Source organism: Mirounga angustirostris, unplaced genomic scaffold, assembly GCF_029215605.1.
Source record: "Mirounga angustirostris isolate CCGP_5_RB_7025 unplaced genomic scaffold, mMirAng1.0.hap1 SCAF_1, whole genome shotgun sequence".
Classification (NCBI taxonomy): domain Eukaryota; kingdom Metazoa; phylum Chordata; class Mammalia; order Carnivora; family Phocidae; genus Mirounga; species Mirounga angustirostris.
The window spans coordinates 39,076,409-39,098,301 of NW_026991709.1; the positions used below are offsets into that span (position 1 = coordinate 39,076,409).

Genomic DNA, 21,893 nt, shown 5'->3' on the forward strand with positions numbered 1-21,893 from the left:
CAGTCATAAGAAGACAGACTCTACAGAGAAGTTCTAGTAACATTTGACAGACGTTACACTAGACCTCTGTTCCATAAAAGTTCCAGAAAGGTCATTCCATGAGCTCTCTGTCCAGGTAGCCTCCCCTATGTCGGCGACACATTTTATCCTCTTAATCAAGAGAACCCTGAAACACTCCACCTTTCCAAAGAAAACAAAATATTTGATTTAAAAGGAAGTTTACTCACATACTCCTAAGACAGATGCCCTTGGTGAGTGTCAGAGAACTGAGCCCAAAGGGCTAAGGTGGCTATGAGGAGCAGCCTCTGAGCTCCGGTGACAACAGCTCAATGAAGCCCCCAGCCAGGTAATGCCTCACACCGAATCCCCACCCGTCCACCAGGCTGCTCGTCCCTTCCCTCTGCTCAAGGGCGCTCCCGCAGGTCCCAGAGCATCCTCCGCGCCGCCCGTCCCGGCGGGACGTCGCCCGAGTCCCAGACAGATACTCTCGGTGCCCCTCGCCCCCGCCCCCGGAGGGCTGCCCGGTCGGTGACTCACCTGCTGGCCAGGTTGGGGCGCCGGGTGGTAGTAAGCTGTGGGGCAGGTTGCAGCTGCCACAGGGTTGGGCAGATACTGGGGCGCTCCATACGGCTGGGGGTGATACATCACCGCCGCACAACTCATGGCAGCCGGGGCAGCGGCGGCCCCCGAGCTGCCGCCGCCGCTCTACGCGCTCGGGCGACGGGCGCCGCCGCCACCGCCGCAGCTGCCTCCTCTGTCGCTGCTCCAGCTGCTACTGCGGCGAAGGCGGGTCCTCGGCGGCCGCGGGCTCCGCGCGGGGCGCGGGCTCGGGAGGGCTTGGCAATCAGTGGGGGCCCATGCGCGGGCACCTTCATCTTCAGCCCCTCCGAGTGTCCCCTTGCCTGGGCTTATATGGCGGCTCCGGGACGCAGCGGCCCGCCGCGCGGCGGGGGCATGACAGTGCCCGGCTCCGGCGAGGACAGCGGCGCCCACCGCAGCGCCAGCCGCAGCCGCAGCCCCGGCCGGGTTGGGCAGCCCTGGGGAGCCGGGGCTCTGGTTTGCATATACACAATGCAAGCCCGGGGCTCGTCCTATCACCGGAGCTCGCGCCTGGGCGAGGACCGGGAGGCGGGGGCAGAGGGAGGGGGGCGCTGGGGAGGAGGGGGAGCACCTCGCCGCCGCAGGCTCTGACGCCGAGCGCCGCAAAGTTCCTCCAACTCGGTCCGCGGCGGGCGGGTCGCCCAGCGGGGGACCCCGGGGAAGGCCGGCTGCGGATTGGAGCGAAGTTTGAAGCGCTCTCCGCCTTCCGGCAGCGGGATGATGGTGGGAGCGGAACGGTACGCGAGAGGCTCCGCGCCCTCGGAGCGCAGGCTTTCCACCCCGTCTCTGTCACCTGGCTGTCAGGGCGGGGGCTGCCCAACCCAGGGAGCTTCTGGGGGGAAACACCAACGCAGAGGCCAGGGCTAAACGAAGGCCAAGTGTGCAAAGAGGTAAAACAGAACAGGCACAAAGTAAACTGGGATTAGCCTTTACGTTAAATATAACCATAAGTGAAAGTTAACTTTATTACAAGTGCGCACATGCCAAGAATGCAACAGAGTTTTCTACCCAGTGATCTCCGCTTTAAGTTTACACCTTCATGATAAGAAATTGTTGTGGGACGTCAACCTTTTCTGGCTCTTCCTGCCTGGTTTCCATGGAGTAATAGACAATAACAACTGATTAAACCTATTCAGCTATTAAAGGTTTATCTACTTGCAAGTGGCTTATAATCCTCTCCTCTTTGTAGGAATATAACTGTATTTTTATATAATCAGGTAAAGTAGAAAATAATTATAATTACTTTATAAATAAGCAAACTCTTTGAACTTTAACAAGTATATCTCTCCCCTTCTATTTAGGGATTCTCTTTTATGACACAGAACAGTTTCTTTGTTTTCACAGAGACTACCCTTTGTCTGAGGAAAAGTCGATCTGGATGTCACATGCACTGATGTTGTTATGGATTGAATTGTGTTCCCCCAAAATTCATATGTTTGAAGTCTAACCCCCACTGTGACTGTGTTTGGAGACAGGGCCTATCAGGAGGGAATTAAGATTAAGTGAGGTCCTAACAGTGGGATCCTAATCTAGGACTGGTGTCCTTATAAAAGAGGAAGGGACACAGGATCCCTGTCTGCGCTGGCACAGAGGGAAGCCTTTGGGACAGCCAGTGAGAAAGTGCAGTCTGCAAGCCGGGAAGAAACTAGAAACTAATCTTGAGGGCAACCTGATATTGGACTTTTATTTATTTATTTTTTTAAGATTTTATTCATTCACTTGACAGAGAGAGAGCACAAGCAGGAGAAGGGGGAGAGGCAGGCTTTCTGCTGAGCAGGGATCCCCATGTGGGGCTCAATCCCGGGACCCCAGGAGCAGGACCAGAGCCAAAGGCAGACGCTTAACTATCTGAGCAACCCAGGAGCCCCATATTGGACTTTTAGCCTCCAAAGATGTCAGAAAGTAAATTTCTGTTGTTCAAGGCACCCAGTCCTGTGGTTTTATTATGGCAGCCCTAGCAGACTAACAGAGATGTACAGTATTAATATAATGCTAATCTTGATATGAATGTGTATGTGTGCATATATAACTACACAGACACATTTACATAAATACATATATATTCACACATATACACACTTATACACTCAAATACATGAACTATAGTAATTGACAGGAACTCTTTGCTACTCCTAACAACTCCTATTCACTCATTCATTCTTTCATCCATTGAATATTAAAAGTATATTTATTAAGGGCTTTTTGTAATGAAGTATTCCTATCAATAAGACATATGAACTTATTTGAAATGTTGTCATTGTCTTTTCACAAACTGACATCCTCTGGTCATCCTTTCCTGTGTTCCAGATTCACCTATTTGGCTTCTATCTAGATGGTTCCATATAGAAGTTCCATAGGGACCTCAGTCATGATAGCACTAATATTTTCCCACAGCCCCAACCTGAGTCCACTCGATCCCAACTTTACACTTCTACTGACTCTCTTCCCTCGTCTATTTATCTCTGCTGCTATAACCCTTAGTTCACGCAGCATCTTTCACCCAGACTCCTGAAGAAAGCTTCTACCTGATTTCCAGGCCCCAAGTAGAACCCTCTTCTGATCCATGCTTCACACAATTTATCTCTTACTGTTTTCTGTCCCAGCCACTGCAAATCCAACAGAGTAATAATGTTTTGTCCCTCTTTAAAAAAGAACTTTTACAATAGCTCCCCACAATCCCAACTTTTTAACCTTCAAATTCTGGTCCCTGCCTATGTCACCATCTTCTGTAACTGTCCATTCAGCCACGTGAATTGAGACCTCCCTTTCCAGGAAAGAGCATGGTGTCTCCTATGACCTTCCCTTTTCATGCATGACCAGAACTTCTGCACCAAAACACTCTACCTTTTTCACTTGCTAATTCCTTTCTGTTCTTCAGAGGATCGTCTTCCAAAACATCCACTGAAGACCAGCTTTGACACCTCTACTTTCGGCAATGCCAGCACCCAATGAATCTTGCTCTAACCATACCAATCACGTGATTTGAAACTGTCTATTTGCTTTTTCCCCCCAACATGACCATGGCCACTTGAGAACAGGGACTGTGATTTTTTTATCTGTGAATCTCAATCATAAATGCCTGGCTTAATAAGCATTCATTGAATAAAGTATTTTAAAAAGGAGAAAAAATTCTTCAAGGAGCTTACAAACTCATGGAGGATCCAAGCACATCAGTGAAGGTCAGAACATGGAACATGGTTTTAGATCCTGTATCAGGATTTCTACTGTATGTTATTTTTTTTCAAAGATTTTATTTATTTATCTGACAGAGAGAGAAAGAGAGACGGCGAGAGAGGGAACACAAGCAGGGGGAGTGAGAGAGGGAGAAGCAGGCTTCCTGAGGAACAGGGAGCCCGATGCGGGGCTCGATCCCAGCACCCTGGGATCATGACCTGAGCCGAAGGCAGATGCTTAACAACTGAGCCACCCAGGCGCCCCTCTACTGTATGTTAGAATGAGAAGATCTCTTGCGATACGAGAAACTTTTAGACCTGCAGTGGAATGTGACTAAATTAGGCCAAAAAGTTAGTTTGCAAGGGCACCCTTTCCTCTAGAGCAAGCCTCCTGTTTTAAACTCTTAACACTTCCAACTGTATCTTCAAATAACTTAATTATCTGTAGCTCATTGTTTTTAATATAATTACATGTTCAATATATCTCCTCCACTAGATTTGCAGAGAGCATTTATATCTTGTATATTTAACATTTAGAAGATGTTCAGTATATATCTGTTGACTTAGAAAATAAAGCCAAAACTAAATCCAAAATATCCATACCTGCAATTTCTGAATCTTCCTTGTTCCCCATATGGCCTTTAGTATGTTGCAAATATTTATTATATGACAAACATGTAGTACTTGGATACTAATAAGCCACGGACTCAAAAGTCTAGAGGTGCTTGGCAAAATCTTTCTATAATGAAGTATCTTTGTTTTGATACCTTCCTTCATTTCTAAATTGTACTGATGGGGAAAAAATGAGAGACTAGCAAAAAATTCTGCCCAGAATTAGAATCTAGAAGAAGTATGGACTGGACAGAGAGGGAAGATAACTTGTCAAGGGCTGGAGTCTTTGTTTGATCATTAATAGAACGTAAGATAATTCCTGTCAGGAACGTACCTGACTTCCCAGGTAGATGTTCAGGGTTTTAGAGTAGAAAAGAATCAGAAAGATCATCTAGTCTAAAACATCTTTCAGTGATAAGCAAACACGTGGTCTGATTCACGTCTCCTACAGAACTGGAGGCACACTAAAAGCAAAATCCCAAGTCTCTTGATTCTTGGTTCCATTCTCTCCCTATCACCCTATGCTAAGGCTATATAAACAAGCTCATATGTATATTTATATGTATACATACCGTATCTATCCATGCCTATACACACACACACACACACACATATGTATATATGCATGCATATTCATATATATCCATTTAAACATATACATACATAAAAGAAAGAAGAGGTTTTAGATTAGATCGTTCTTTGGTCATCTTGGAGTTTCAGAAAGGGGTGGGGAAGAAAAAATGTAGGCCTATTGCATTTAACAGTAGTGAGTCACACAGATCAGAGAATGTGATCTGATCACTGGTGTACTTGTTGTCATGTCTATTATGTGGAGGTGTCACAATTACTTGGAATAAAATAATAATGAAATGGAACTTGATTATTTGTACTTTGAGCTAAAGTTCCTGAAATTTTACCCTTTTATCCTTTCTTTTCCTTCTCTCAAACTGTCCCACCTCCCTTCTGGTTCAGCTCTGATGTGGAACTAGATCTTACCCATTGGTGTTTAACCTCTTACTCTTTTCTGTTCCAGCCACTGCAGTTCCAATAGAATACCAAAATTACCCTAAATGTTCCCAATGCTTCTGAGCCAGGGGTTTATAGTCACTGTATTTTTGGCCCCAATCACCAACTTTCCTAGAATGTTCCCAATTTTACAACTGGGATTTGGTGACATGAAATCCCCAAACCAGCTTTATTTAGAGGGGTAACATGAAGTGGTTTTCCCCAATATCTCTTGGGATAAGATAAGGCAAAAAGGAAAGCAGCTTTTATTTTTTTGAGTGATGACAGCCAGACTAGTCTTTAACTTGGGGAACCAGTGTAAGAAAACATATGGCATCTGCAATACACACACGTGAATTCCTCAACCTGTGTATCTAAACCCTCCTCTCAGTCCACCAAATAGCTGATTCTTGACCCACCCTCTGGCCTAAGCTGAGCCTCCTAATAATGCAGCCCCTTCTAGGAATCATGGCTCATAGGAAATAGGCTTGGGTCATCTGCACAAGGATTTCCCAGGTGTTAAGTACAGAAACATGGTGGTTCTAGGCAGAATAATGTTTCCCCAGCCCCCAAAGATGCTATACTTTAATCCCTAGAATTTATGAACATGCTTATTTCACATAGCAAAAGGGAGCTAAGATTGCTGATGGAATGAAGGCTACCAATGAGTAGATTTTAAGACAGGAAAATTATCCTGGATTATCTGAGTGGGCCCAGTGTAATCACAAGGGTCTTTTTAAGAAGGAGTCAGAAGGCAGAAAAGTCTGTGTCCCGTTGATCTGAAGTGAGAAAGATTCTATGGGCCATTGACAACTGTGAAAATGAAAGGGAGTAACGAGCCAAGGAACACAGGCAGCCGCTAGAAGCTGCAAAAGGCAAGACAGGGGCCCTAAAGCTGCCAGAAGGAACACAGCCTTGCCTACATCATTTTGGACTTCTGACCTCCAGAGTTGTAAGATAATAAATTTGCATAGTTTTAAGTCACTGAGTTTGTGGCAATTTGTTACAGCAGCAATTGGAAACTAATATAATAGTTTAATGGGGAAGGAGGAGCTAGAAGGAAGGGCTTTTGGTGAGCATGTCCCCTTCGCCCTACCGATACCTGTGAGGAGAGGCATAATTAGGAAGAGGGCCAGTGGGGAGTACCCTGGATCTAGGGGTGGTGCCAGTAATACCAATGGAATGGTTATAAAAACAGAAGGTCAAAACTCACATGTAAAGCAATAAGCCACTTTATTCAGTTGTGCTTTAGGATCACCTACCTTAAATGGGCCTTCCTCAATGCTCAGCAACTTCACATGTTTCTCTAGCATGCTTACCCATGTCCTCTTGCAACTCTTACCTCCTATCCTCTCCATCAATCTCAAATCCCTCAAATTCACTTTCTCCATGTTCTCCCTTTCCATGCCCTATTGACTCCACTTGCAATCAGATTTCTATGTCATCACCCCACCAAAATTTATTGAAGTCCAGTAATGATCATGCTAACAAGCTCAAAGTTCATTTTTAAACTGCATCTTAATTGATGCTTCATAAATTTTCACATCAAGGATTAATTACTCCTTAAAATTCTCTCTTCTCTTGACATCCTTCCATGACATCCCTCTGTCTTAATCTGTCTACTTACACTTTGGCTGTTCCTTCTCAGTTTCCTCTGCCAATACTTGCTTTGTCCTGGGCCTTTTTCTTATCTTACTCTATCCTCTCATCTTGAGCGATCTCATCCATCTTCAAATCACCTATATATGCAAATAACTCACAAAAATTAGCTTCCAACCCAGAGCATTCCTCAGAACCCAAGACTTATGGAGTGGAGATGTATCTTATATGGAGTTCTAAAGTCAATAAATAATGCAAATGAAACCATATGCAGCCCAGATTATTATTGAAAATTTCTTCAATATCCCACAAAATGTGGGGGTCTTTTTAAGAGTTCTGATCTAAACACCACAAGCCAACCATCCAGTCCTGTGAATTCAAGGACAATCTAGGGTAGCAGACACGTGAGAGTTATGCATGGCACATGCCTCTTATGTTTTGCATTATTTCATTTGCTTTCAGCCTGGTAAGATTTGATGGGTGAGCTCATAATAGCATGTTCTCTTTGTTGAGTATTTTAAAAACATCTATGTAAGAATTTCTTAGTGCTTCTTACAGGTATTATTTGTATCTGAGGTATTATTTGTATCTGAGTCAAGGTGGCACCTTTTTTTTTTTCCTGATGGCTTTCAACATCTAGTAAAGTGGCCCCTTCTCTAATGTAGTTACTCATCTTATAATGTCTTTAGGTTAGAGCACACAGTGCTAGTTATAGGTTGAAGACCTCACTTAGAGATTCTGAGGATAAATTTTCACTTATTTGCAATTAATAATGAGGCTATCTCTAATCCTTATAGTTTGCTTTGCTTACAAGAAGTGAGATTTTAAATATCTCCAGTTGATTCGGCAGTGACACATAGCAAATGGCATCACCTGCTTCCTAAGTTCTGACATGGGAGGTTTGCCATGACCCTCTCTTAGTACCTCTATATACCACTTAGGACGTATTCCTGAGACAGTCAACATGCCCTCTTTGCAGAGGTTTGTTTTGTTTCGTTTTAATTAATTTTGCCTGGAATTGTAGGATTTCAGAGTACGCCTGATCTAGTGTATTTTATAGAGATTGAATAATAGAGGAATCGAAGTTGGGAAACAGTGAGAAGAGATGAAGAGATATCAAGATACTTCTTAGCCTGTATTAAAAAAATCAGCAAAGCGTACGTATTGCATCATGAAATAGAATCATTTGTCCTCATGGAAGATAATGACAGACAGTTCATTGTGTACCTTGAGTTCCTTGTCTGTTTCTTCGCTGGTTTTCCTGGTAGCCGTGGTTGATCTGGGCTAATTTAACTACCTTGTCTCTGTCAGCCTCTGACAAGTGGAATACAATCACATGAAGTGTGGCCTGGGTGTGGGTACGGTTCTATCCATGGAAGGAACAAAGCTAAGTAAGCCATGGAGGATTAAACCCTTGATCTTGGCATCATTAACACTCTGTCCTAACCTGTTGGGCTACCTAGCCACAGACAAAGACCAGTTGGACTAATAAATCACAACAGCCAGAACAATGTGGTTTGAATTTATTTCTCATTTTTAATACATTGTTTTATAATTTGATTTAAATATTGTAGGATTAATGAAGCCAAAGGCCCATGTTGCTGTCATTCCGAAGAGAGAAAGCAGAGGGGAAAAGTTACGCCACACAACTCCACACGATCACCAGGCACACAATGGCACCGAGGGCTGTGCTGTCCCTTTGTACAAGAGGTGTCAACCTGGCACATTGAGAGTAAATCACAAGTGTTGTAAGTAATTTATGTTTAATAAACACCAAAGAGGTTTTGCATTTAAGGAAACCTTCTTGGACCACTTTGAAGGCCCATAACTTTTATGAAACAAACAAACAAACAAAATTACTCCACTTTTTGTTGTTTGTTTGGTTTTGCCAAATTTTCATGCACTGTGTTTGACGCAAAAATGAGGTATGCATGGTACTTCAAATCCTGAAAGTGATTTATTTGCATCCCAACAGCCTATTTCATTCTTATCATGTAAAGAGATCGTTGGAGAGCTTATCTTAACATTATTATCCCGGTGGCTTTAGATGCCTGGAGTACATTCAAAATCCCACTTACTTCCAAGGCCCATTATAAGTAGCACCTCTTCTAGGAAGCATATCTTAACATTTTAAAATTGACTGCTTTTATACCATTATAATTTGTACTGTCTGCACCTTATATTTTGTGGCTTGATTGTATGTAATTATTATTATTGTTACTCTTTATTTTGCCCTGATCATTTCAGTTACCGTAATTGCCTCCCTTATGAAAAGATAAAGCAATAAATTCCATGGGGGAAATGGCAGAGTTAGATATTTCTTTGGTGACTCACACAGCACCAGAAGTAAGTACAGTGTAAGCCTGCTGTAGTTAATTTCAATTGAACGACTCACTCTGTGATCTACGAATGTTGTGGAATTGTTAATCTATAATGTTCTTGTTTTGGTCTCTTTCAATGCCAAATAGGAAGAACACGGACGCTAAGAATATATTATGTGAACTCTACCTAGAAAATATACCTTTCATTATTGTTTAGCCTAATTTTCAGTCCCTTCTTTGACAATAATGTCTTTAAACGCTGTCTCTTTTTGTATTGCCTATAGAATAATGACAAAATGTTGGATGTGATGAGTATTTTCAATACTTTTGAAAACACGTTGTTTTTTTTTCATTTTCTAAGGATTTTAATGTGAGCAGTTTCCTTAATAGAGTATAACAGTAGTACAACTGAAAAACACAAAATCCATTGAGATTTCAGGAAATTCGTATCATCTCCAGTGACAATAAACTATAGCCACTCATCCCACATAGGTTAGTGTCCAAAAAGATTACAAAATCAAGTCCACCCTGGTAGTATAGGTAGAGATAGATTCCCTAAAGTTATCCAACCATAACAGAAATTTGATCAGGATAAGGAAATAAAGTAGTAAAAGTAATCGTAGTGATAATAATAATGGTAACAATAGTTAACCTTTACATAGTGCCTGCCATGTGCCTGGCACTTTATATATATTGACTCATTTAATTCTCATAAAAGCTTCATGAGGTAAACATAATAATTATCTCTATTATACAGATTAGGAAATCAAGGCATCAGGTGGTTCAGTGATTTGCTCACCATTATTCACCCAGGTAATCTGGTTCCACAGTCCAGCTCTTAACCAGTGTGCATACTGTATCTCAAAAGGGATGTTGAAAAAAGTGGAATTTTGGCAATTCAGGATGATTTTACCTATTCTATCCTAGGAAGCCACAGTCTCTTGTCTACAACTTTTTCTTAGCAGTTGAACAAATAATATCATTTCTAATGTCTACAATGATGTTGTGTACTCTAGACAGCAGTGGTGTTCACCAGAGGGACAGAAGCATGGTGACAACAACCTGTCCCCCATATACACCACCTTCCTGGAATCTCAAAAAGATAGAGACAGTAAAAGCAAACAAAATAAAACAGTATCTTTATTGCCTTAATACTTGTTTCATTTTCTTACTTATAATATCCAAATATAAATTCTGTTCATTTCTTAAAAGTGAATAACTGAGGGGCGCCTGGGTGGCTCAGTCGTTAAGCGTCTGCCTTCGGCTCAGGTCATGATCCCAGGGTCCTGGGATCGAGCCCCACATCGGGCTCCCTGCTCGGCGGGAAGCCTGCTTCTCCCTCTCCCACTCCCCCTGCTTGTGTTCCCTCTCTGGCTGTGTCTCTCTCTGTCAAATAAATAAATAAAATCTTTTTTAAAAAGTGAATAACTGAAATAATGGTATGTCTGCTGCCAACTTTGTGGGATTAAATCTCATAAATTCTCAAGGACTGAACTATTTGTTTAGACTTTCCCTGGAAGCACACCATGTTCTTTATGGATAATAACAAATACTAAAAAAAAAAAAAACCCTAAAAGAAATTTCAGAGCATTCGATAATCAGGTCATGACATCACCAATTTCAGATATGCTTAGAAGATGAGGAACTTGATATGAACAGATGGGAGAGATAAAGAAATCTGGGAGCTACTCTGAGGCAGTGCGAGGTGCAATATTGAATATTAATTGTTGCTTCAAGCTCAGGAAATGTTCAAAAGCTGGTCGTTAACTACCCCACTGCTTCTCAAAGTGTGGTCTATAGTCCAGCGGAATTATTGTCTACAAACTTGTTAGAAGCAGAAAATCTCAGGTCCCAGCCCAAACCTGGGGCTGAATCTGAATCTACATTTTGATAAGATCTGCCAGGTGATTCCTATGCACATTAAAATTTGAGAAGCACTGAACAAGAGTGCCTCTCTATGCTCAATAGCAACATGTTATATCAAACCACTTACATTTAACCTAGCATAATTTTAAGACCCACAACCAGCTGGTAGAAATAGACTAATGGTGATATATTTTTGACAATTTAAATATCACAAAACCATTTTGCAGGCATTTAGCTCACTTAATATCCTCATTCTAAGAAAATCAGAATATGTTTTTTCATGATGACACTGTTGCTAAGAGGGAAGCTCTAAAGGGGCCAGATACATAGAGGTGGTAATTTACACTTAGATCTTCTAAATCCAAATCCAGGACCTTTCCCATTCGTAAGCAAACCATCTGCAGTTGTCAGAATATTTTTAGGTTGTGTCCTTGGAAATGCTAAAGAGTTGATAGTATTTTTCTAAACCACAACTTATTCCCTGTTAGAGCATTCAGTCTTCCTAAAGGCAGAAAAGGTAATCTCAGTCAAATGCAGTAAACTCAGTCACTGACAGGTTTTCTCAACTTTTTCTGGGTACACTCATGATTTCAGGTTAAGGTGGACATTTCAGATTTTCCCCTTCTCCCGAAATGGTGTGAGGTTATGGGGCGGGGGGGCGGTTCTGCTGTGGAGGGGAGGCCATGGTTTCTTCAGTTCTTGGTCTTGACTCCCCACAAAGCTGCCTCTACCCATTTCCCATGCAATGGTGACATTCTTGGGAGGCTGCTGCCCCTCAGCATGTCAGACAAAGGGCAGAGACACAGGTATTGTATCCTTTCAAATTTCATTTAGGACTGACTTTTATTGTTCCTCCTCCCTTTTCAGAACCAACTGGAAAGGTGAGGGTGAAAGGAAGAAGACAGGGTGCAGAAAACTGCTCTCCTCTGCCTCCCCCAGTGTCCAACTCTCTAGCTTCCTCTGTAACCCCTCCCTATTTCTTCCAGCCCGGAGAACTATTATCTCTTCAAAGGCAGGAAAAACTTGATCTTCAGGTATTCTTGTGTGGCTTTTTTTTTTTTTTAAAGCTTAAAAGCCAGGAATTTTTTCTCTAGTTTCCATAGTTGCCACTCTCCCTTGAGGCAATGCCTGTGTGAAGTCTACTGGCCTAATTGGAGGAGAGGTGACAGGCTAACATGGAATGAGGTATGGCTAGCATCAGTTAATACTGAAAAATATTGTCCTTCCTGGTGTCCTATAATTCTCATGAGATAATACGTAAGGCCAGAGGTGTTGGAGTCTCTAGAATTTAGATCACGGGAAATTAGGCTCACTTCATCTATGTTTGTCTGACAAATCGAAGGTACTGTATTCAGTTCTTAGCGGTTCTCTTTAAATGTTACTGACAATGTAAGGGATGACATAGGAAAATAATCAGCATGGTAAGGTATTTGAGAATGATTTCATTGTGGCCTGATTATAAGAATTATGACCATTTAGCCTAGGAAAAATAAAGATTAAGGGGAAATAAATATTTGAATGTCTATCATATCATGTGGAAAAGAGTAAACATTTGTTGTGTTTTGGTCTAAGGGAAGACTTAGAATCAATGAATTAATTTTGAAAGAATCAAATTTTAGTTCAAATTAAGTACAACAGAGGCAATTCTGCCATTTTCATTTTACTCCTGCATAGAGTAACAGTATAGAAAAACCCCAATTCCTGAGATATCACTTAGAAGAGAAAGCCACCAGGAAGGCAAGCTTCCTGACCCATATTGAATGATAATGTGAAAAAGAAATACACTTTTTATTAAGTAATGTCATTCACTAATATCTTGTAGTTTTTATGTTATCACAGAATACTCTCTCCTAGCTTGATTAATACAGTAAGGAAGAACTTCCAAAGAAAGGAGTTCAGCAAAGGACAGAATTTCCCATGCAAAAGTACTACCCTATTTTGGAAATTGTTAAGCAGTAAAGAGTATACATATATTAACAAATGTATTCATAAATTATTTATACATTTATTAAGCTTTATATTTGGTGAGTGCATACACTGCCCCATTTAGTCTACCGTGCCCTGGAGAGAAAATGGTAGGCAAGATCAGCATGACCTCTTAGTATTGGCCAGCAGATTTGATTAGGTGATTCTCATGTTTGCTTCCCATTCTAATGTTTTTAGTGTCAATTTAATAAATGAGTAGAATATTGCTACCACCACATCCTACGGTATAATGTTCCTGTTGCTATAATATCTAGCTATCCTTATTTTTTCTATATACATGAGAAGAATATGTTTGTATATGTATATGTGCATTTTTGTGTTTAGACAGATATGCTTTTCATTTCTGATAATTCACCTAATGATTGTCAGGAATTGTGAAGAATTTGAGATTTTATCCAACTTGCAAGTTAACAAGTTAGCTTGGATGCTAGCAGAAGACAAAAGACTCCTGGATCAGAAACAAAGGACAGTTTATTATTCACAGCAATAGCTGCAGCCAAAATATCAGCATTTGCCTGAGTCTCAATTCCTACAAGGAGGAATGATGAGGTCCAGGTGACATATGTGCATGTAATGGGTTACATTACAGAAAAGGAACCCCAAATTTAGAAAATGTCAGTCTTTTGGAATTGCTGCAAGCAAGCCTGCGCACACTTTGTCCTAGAGAGAGGCATTAATTCTTTTATAATGGACAATAATGTCTCCCTCTGCTTTGGATGGGGACATATCTCTGTCCCAAGGTGGTTCTGTACATAAACATCTTTGAAAATAGAATCAGAACAAAAGGCTGTCAGTGCTTTTGCTCACAAGATACATTAGAGGTCCATATAGAATTGTCTTGTAATGAAACCCACTGGATTATAAGCTGCCACGAACCAGAACTAATCCTAATTTTTCATCACCATACTTTCAATTTCTAGCACAGTGCATGAGACTCAGTAAAAGGAGCTATCACTTACTGAGGTCTTATCACATGCCAGGACTTTTCAAACACTGCATGTGTTAACTTAATCCCAGCAACTACCATATGATGGTTACAAATATTATCTGTACTTTACATATGAGGAAGCTGATGCCAAAAATATTTAGCAACTCATTTAAGATATTCTAATAATAATAGTTAACTCAGCTAATAAGCAACTCAACTAGTAAGTGATGGAACTTAAATAAGCATATCTTGAAGTAGTGGATTGAATGAATGGATGGATAAATAAGTCTGGGACAGAAAAGCGTCTGCAAATATATGCATCAAATTATGTACCAGGTTGCAATTTTGAGTTTGAACCCGGTGCAGTTCTGTCCCAGACCTCACATACTACTAAAACCAGGCTAAAATCAGAGGCTAATGCGTATTGTTATAGTATCTACTGATTTCTGTAACTGCAATCTGCTCAGAGACTCTGTGTGTAAGTCCGTACTGCAGCATGTCTAATTGAAGCTTTATTGTCTAGGTTTCATTTGCCTGACTTGGCGAAACTTCATGGTAAAAGACGAATTCTCTCTGAAAAAATATGAGAATTTATTTCATACTTATTGTTCTTAGCAATATGTTCATTGGCAGAACATTAAAAACAAGTAGAATTGCTCGGCTTTATTAGCTGTGGAATAAATGTACAATGGAAAAACTAGCTCATGACTGAAACGCAGAAAAGTCATTTTTGTGCTATGTTGCTATCCCTGGATGTAGACAGGACTGTAGCTACACAAAGTACATACCACATTATGTCTTGATTTTTGTTTTTCAAAAAATGCAATCTGTTTATTTCTAATCTTCTTCTTTATAGAGTTCTCTCTTTTGTCCAGCTGTAAGCATAAATTGACATGTCCTGGGGTAGAAAGAGAATAAAAATATGTATTCCTGCATATCAACAGGATATATATGTGGACAGCATGGTGGAAAAGGGGAGGGAAATGTTCAGAAAATTAGGAAAAATGTACCTGTAATTCAGTATTACAACGTAGAATCATTGTCCCGTTAATTTGTATATTTTCTTCCAATATTTGCTTTAAGTATTCATCAATTAATTCACACAATATTTATCGAGCACCTACTATGTGCCAGATACAGTTTAAGATGGCAAGGATTTGGGGTATACAAAATGGAATAGACAACTATTCCTTCTGCACATTCTAGAAAGGGCTTTTTTAGATGGTATACATCAAATTTTGAAAACTACTTTTTAAACATATAAACAAATGTTTAAATGTTCCTCTTTGTTTTTTTTTTTTTTTAAAGATTTTATTTATTTGACAGAGAGAGATACAGCGAGAGAGGGAACACAAGCAGGGGGAGTGGGAGAGGGAGAAGCAGGCTTCCTGCTGAGCAGGGAGCCCGATGTGGGGCTCGATCCCAGGTCCCTGGGATCATGACCTGAGCTGAAGGCAGATGCTTAACAACTGAGCCACCCAGGCGCCCCATCCTCTTTGGTTTTTATAACCATAATCTTTAAGGACTGAATTATCTTCCCTGAATAGCTAATGACAAACTATTTTTGGGAGGTTGTTATAGTTTCTTGGTTTCTTTTTTCTCTTCTTTTGTTTTTTAGCAAATAACCCCATAATGAACATTTTGACAGATCGATTTTTCCTCCGTATTTTGTAGAAATATATATATATATTCTTTCAACACATATTTCCCCTGGACTTCTGCATGCTGCCTTTGGACCCTGTTCTGCTCTCATTTTGTGGAAGGGTCACATTTAACACATTGACATTTCTGCCAACAGAATTGTCATTCAATGACTTCAGAGGTAGCAAAGAGTGATGCTTCTGAAATCTCCTTCATCCATAGCTGATAGTTGACATTTCAAGGTTAAAGTTCCATCTTTGTTCTCTTTTAAAATACACATACCACTAAAATACTAATATTCTGCAAATCTATAATCATCCACACCTTTTTAAGAACAAATAAGAAGAAGGCAGCCTTGATAGGGTAGAAGAAGGTGGCAGGAGGCCAATGGCGAACACTGTATCCTATGCATAAAATGCAGGCAAGTAAATTTCTGTGTGTGTGCGTGTGTATGTTACTGCTTATTTCATCATTACTGTGAAGTACCTAGTATGGGATTACCTGACATTAGAGAATTCTGTCCAAGTGTAAGCATGTGAGTAGTTGGCTGGGTAAAGGGAACAGGTGTAACTCTCATTAGCACAACATTTTTGTTGTCTGAAGTCAATAAATAGGAGTGATTTTTACATATCGTCAGACTGTTAAAATGCTTAAGGGGAAGAAAAAGCTGGGAATGGGGTAGGTTCACAGATTGTTATAACTGTAACGTCAGTATAGTTATTTCATTTTCATCTTCAGATGAAGGACCTGAGAACAAAGAAACTGAGAAACTTGACCAAGTCATAAAAATAGTACAATATTTCTAATCTAGTATTCTTTCAGCTCTAGCTTGCTGCCTCCATACCAGGGTGAGCATTTGGACATTTTATAGTGGCTGTTGAAAAATTTTACAGTCTTTCGTCTTTTTTGGAGTAAAGAGGAAATCAGTAAATGCTTTTCTTTATTTTTTCCTTTTGACCTGGGATTTTAATACTTTTTTTCTAAACTGCTTCATGAATATACTTAACATAAATATGCAACAGGATGGGAAAAGAAGAGGAATAAAGGAAAACAGCAGAATGAAACAATTTAAAAGGAATGTGAATTAAGTCTTTCTTTAATTTGTAACAATATATAAAGCTTCAACTTGTGTTTTTGATATGAAAATTCAGAACACTGCATTACATTGACAGGAGTCATTCAATCTCTCCTTTGGGGGTCCTGCTTCCAGGGGTTAAAATGAAGCATCTCCCTTTCCTGGTTATAAGAATTAGGCCAGGCATGAACTTTAGGTTTCTTAAGGCAAAGTTCTGTCTGTCCTTAAGGCAAGCTAAATAATTGTTTTTAATGCTAATGGATTTTGGTTCTGTTCTAACAGATGATCATGCTCTTCTCCAAGAGTCTGATAGTCCTATTATGAGAGAAAAAGGGAGCAAAAAAACAATGTGTGTATTTATTTATGAGAGAGTGAAAGAGTGTGGGTGAAAATTCTTGGGGATACTGGGAAGTTGGGAAGACTCATTAGAGGAGTGCAGAAACCAAAGGTCAAATGCCTCTAAGCATGGTCTTCTAAGTGGATCTGCTTTCAGAAATTCCTGGAGCCAGGATGTAGGGACAAAGACCTAAAGGAAGGCTAGTCTAATACTCAGGAGCTATGCTAGACAAGGAACCCACCTTCAGCCATCTGTCATCATTACATGATGGAAATACCTCCCTTGCCTGTTGTCAACTTAAGCTTGGAGTGATTGAGAGCAATGATGCACACATCACTCCAGTCTTCCCAGGTAACCTTATTTGATTGTTCCATGAGGTTGACTGCCCACATATTCCCAGGATATCTGTATGCTGATGGATTATAAATCATTTATTACTGAGAAGAAACGTGAGTCTGTATTTGCGGGCAGAATGGAACATACCAAACAGGACTGGAGGCCCTTAAATATATCTCATTACTCACTTTTTGTGAAAGTTGATTTTTTTTTTTTGCTATTGATTTTTTTGAGAGGATAGATGAATATTTGGATAAAAGTATATACTTGATGACTCTAGATGTCTTTCTTATCAACTCCTTTGGTCCTCAAAGCATTTGTGATTTAGGAAGTGAGAAATGTAATATAGTGCCTTTCTAATGTACACACTATTAGGTAAGAAGTGGCTGGTAATATTTCTTATTAAAGCTGCCTCAGGAATATTTAATAGACAGGAAGTGTCACGATGCTGCATCAATATCAAAGCCAGTTTAGATTCAGTTTTCAAACAGAACAAGATTCTTCCCACCAAAGTCTTACACAAGATTATAGACACAAGATAGGGAAGCCAGAGTATAAAATGCATCCCCTCTGACTGTCTACTGTCTTTAGTAATCAAGAGAGTAGAACTGATGATGTCAACCTCATGGAGCAATCAAATAAAGTTACCTGGGAAGACTGGAGTGATGTGTGCATCATTGCTCTCAATGATGGTAGAGTAATGATACTCTGCTATCTTGAGGTTCACAAGGAAAGATTAAGAAATATGACTTGCAATAAGCTCTTTATGTAAAAAGATCCTTAGTAGATCAGACCGCATGAGAATGTCTAATACCTCACAGTACAAGTGTCTACTAACACATAACGATCCTTGATAAATGTAACCTCCCATCACCCTCCCAGAAAATACCCATAGGCAAACAATGTGATTTGGTTTTGTTTTAAAATATTTAGTCAAAACTTAATCTGGCTATTTATCTTAATTCACCAGTTCTTCAACTGAATTACTTTAATCATGCAAGACTACTCTGGACAGAAACAAAAATTTAAATTATTTAGCCCCATGCTATTATAGCTTATTTTTTTACTATTTACTGGATCATTAGTGGAAATAACAAAGTAATCCCTTCCTTCTTTTTCTGTATTTACTATGCTATCTTGAAGTGAGAAGCAGAGAGAGAGAAAGAGAGAGAGGAGAGAGAGATTATATTTCATTCTTTTTTCTCCACTCATCTTTCTGGACAATTATTCATTCTTGAATAATGCATTTCAGTTGAATTTGCACATGTTTACATGATTTATAAACTGCCAGAACACAGTTTTGTGCAACTAACAAATTAAAATATTATGCCCATTAAAATGTACATTCCTTATTTAGATTATACAGTATTTCTTAGGGAATGGGAATGACTCAAAAGCATTTCATAATTCTTTATTGAGGCCTACTTCTCTTGTAAAACATATAAGCCATAAACTCCAAGATAGGCATTATATATTGAAGGTTATTTCCTCAAAATAAAAATTAAAATTAAATTTGTTATTTGTAAAATTTAATATTTAGTTGTAATTATCAGAAGCTGTATCTAAATTTATGAATTAGTGCCCTCCTCCAAAGACTATATATAAATGAATAGTTAAGTTGCTCAGTCTCTATTAATTTGGTTACATATTTTTTAGGTATGAATTAGTCTTTAAGTGTGTATTAAGCAATTTAAGTATGAAGTTATAATTTATGAAGTAAATACGGTTCCCTTTTTAACTCATGTATATTAAGGCATAATTTATGCAAAATAAAATTTTTCTTTTTAGGGATATATTTGACAAACATATACAGTTGTGTAACCACCATCACAGTTAAAATATAGAATATTCCTGTTGTCCTCCCAAAATTCCCTTGTTTCTGGGGTGCCTGGGTGGCTCAGTCGTTGAGTGTCTGCCTTTGGCTCAGGTCATGATCCCAGGGTCCTGGGATCGAGCCCTGAATCAGTCTCCCTGCTCAGTGGGAAGCCTACTTCTCCCTTTCCCACTCCCCCTGCTTGTGTTCCCTCTCTCGCTGTGTCTCTCTCTCTGTCATATAAATAAATAAAATCTTAAAAAAAAAATTCCCTTGTTTCTACTTGTAGTTAATATTCCCTCCCCCCACCAGTCTCTGGCAACCACCGCTCTGCTTTCTAAGTTTTGTCTTTTTCAGAATGTCATAGAAATGAAATAATGTGGTCTGTAACCATTAAATCTGATTTCTTTCACTTAGTATAATATCTTTGATATTCATCCATGTTGTTGCATGTATCACTGGTAAGTAGTTTGCTGATATTTTTTTTTTTTATTCCTGGGCATTATTTTATTGCATGGTTGTACCACAATATGTTTTTCCATTCACTAGTTGATACACATTTTGATTGTTTCTATTCTTGATGATCATTGTGAATAAATATTTATTTACTGCCCTTCCCTATAAGATTATATTTTTCTCCTTTCAGTATCAAAGTTCTCCAATAAAATCTGAACAAAAGTACTTGTGCAGCTTCTCAGTAAAAGCTTTAAGGATCAATGCATGATTCTTCTTCATACTTTTCCCTCTACCACGTAAACTGCATGTCCTCAATAGGGCTGCTCCTGAGCCCAGACCGAGAGAGAAGACATTTGCAGCAGAGAGCCACAGTCAACCCACCACCTACCTGTAACCTGAGAGATGAACATTTGCTGTTGCACACAACAGAGGCTTTGAGTTTATTACCTCAGCATAACCTAAGAAAAACTGACTGATAAACCTTGGAAACGGCTTCTTTCTACCTTTCTTAGTTAAGAAATTGCAGTATTTGAAATCCACTTCCTTGAACTTCTTCACTCCCTTGAGCCTAACACGGGACTGCCGTTCATTTCCAACCTCACTCTTTACTTCATTATTATTTTCACTGGGTTGTCTTCCTGCTGCCATTCCCTCCAAAACTAAGTCTTTAAATCACACCTTTACATCTTCATACTAATGTGCTATATTGATGTTTAACTAGTCTCATGGCTTCGAATCTATAATCTCTTAGCCTAGATGATATATTCATGGTATTATACAAATCTTGAAAGAAAACCCAATACTCTCTTAATATTCTGTTTCTACTAAAAACCTTCGGTAACGACTCACTAATTATAGGGTTATTCTGGCCATCTCATCTTTGTTTACAAGGTACTTTTTGTTGGTTCTTGAATTCCTTCCTCTGTCACTTCCACCATTACAAACATCTTCTGATACTCCATTGAATGAACCTCTCTTCCAATCACACACGCATACCCCCTGGTTCAGGATTCGCAGCAGATATTTTTATCCCCTTTGTGCCCTGTTCTTTCTCATCATTTAACATTCTCCAAGACGTCTTTAATTCCATTACTGTAGGGAAAACTTTCTGTTGATTCCACTCAGAGTTACAATTAGGTCCTCCAAGCCGTGCTCCACAAAACAACCAGAATTTAAAACACATTGTCTATCCTTTCTCTCCATCCTACTTAAATTATTTCATAGGCAGTTAGGATAAATACTGAAATCTTGAGAACTAGGTGGGTTGGCCCCTCCCTACATTTTTAGCCTCTTCCCTTCCCTCTCTAGCCTTCTGGCTGCACTGATTCTCTTTTTGTTCCATTGAACATCCTGCTCCCTCCCACTGTGGGATCTTTGTGCTTGCTATTCTCTCTGCCTAGAATGGTGTTCTTTTATCTCTCTCTTCTAGTTAACTCCTTCTTATCCTTCAGATCTCAACTGTGTTGTTATTTCTTCAGAGAAGCTTTCCCTGACTTCTCCAAGGAGGTCCAAACTTCTTAATATATGCTTTAATTATAGTACCATTTACCTACCCCTCCTCAAGGTACTTACAACAGTTATAATTTCACATTTATTTGTGTGATTATTACATCATCTACCTGTTTTGGCTTCAGCATTGTAGACCCATATCATCCATGGAACAATACCTGGGACATTATTTGCTGGATGTTGCTCAAAGACTGGCAGCACATGGTATGTGGAGCCTTCACTCGGTATCTATACCCTACTGATTTGGAGTCTTATATTGACTTGTAATTTAGATCTATATCACAATGTATTGGCATTTTTTTCTTGTTTTCATGTCTTGTCCCTGTACCAACAAACACAGGAACCTAGTAAGTTCTATGCTATTAGCTGAATAAATGAATAATTTCTACCTGTTCTCAAAAATGAATACTATTAGACTGAAGGTTAGTCGATGGAACAAAATTGACATCAATATGCAGCCACTTCCAAAAATTTTAGTCCATGGTTTCATTTACATATTCAAACAAAACTGTTTAAATAAAACCACTGAATGAATGCCTACTATCATCAGCACTATGATTAAGGTTGCCAGATAAAATTTCAACCATGAATAATTTTTTTAGTGTATGTATGTTCCCAATATTGCATAGGACAGAA

At 39.6% G+C, this 21,893-nt stretch overlaps 1 protein-coding gene and 1 long non-coding RNA gene across 5 annotated transcripts in view; one reads left to right on the forward strand and one right to left on the reverse strand.

Annotated features, from left to right (window-relative positions):
• The window catches only part of VGLL3 (vestigial like family member 3), a 49,184-nt gene extending 47,876 nt beyond the window's left edge, over positions 1-1,308 (reverse strand). Inside the window, exon 1 of one of the 4 annotated variants that reach the window (XM_045902683.3) lies at positions 538-1,308. In XM_045902683.3, the coding sequence (XP_045758639.1) occupies positions 538-663 (126 nt within the window). In that variant the 5' untranslated portion in view covers positions 664-1,308. Of the gene's footprint in view, positions 1-227; positions 402-537 lie in introns of those variants that run through there. The other 3 variants (XM_045902682.3, XM_045902686.3, XM_064580294.1) reach the window with 3 other exon arrangements.
• LOC135362781 (uncharacterized) overlaps positions 243-21,893 on the forward strand; it is a 64,562-nt gene continuing 42,911 nt past the window's right edge. The window contains exons 1-2 of the long non-coding RNA XR_010407978.1: positions 243-346; positions 8,564-8,737. This is a non-coding gene — a long non-coding RNA (uncharacterized LOC135362781). The remainder of the gene's footprint in view (positions 347-8,563; positions 8,738-21,893) is intronic.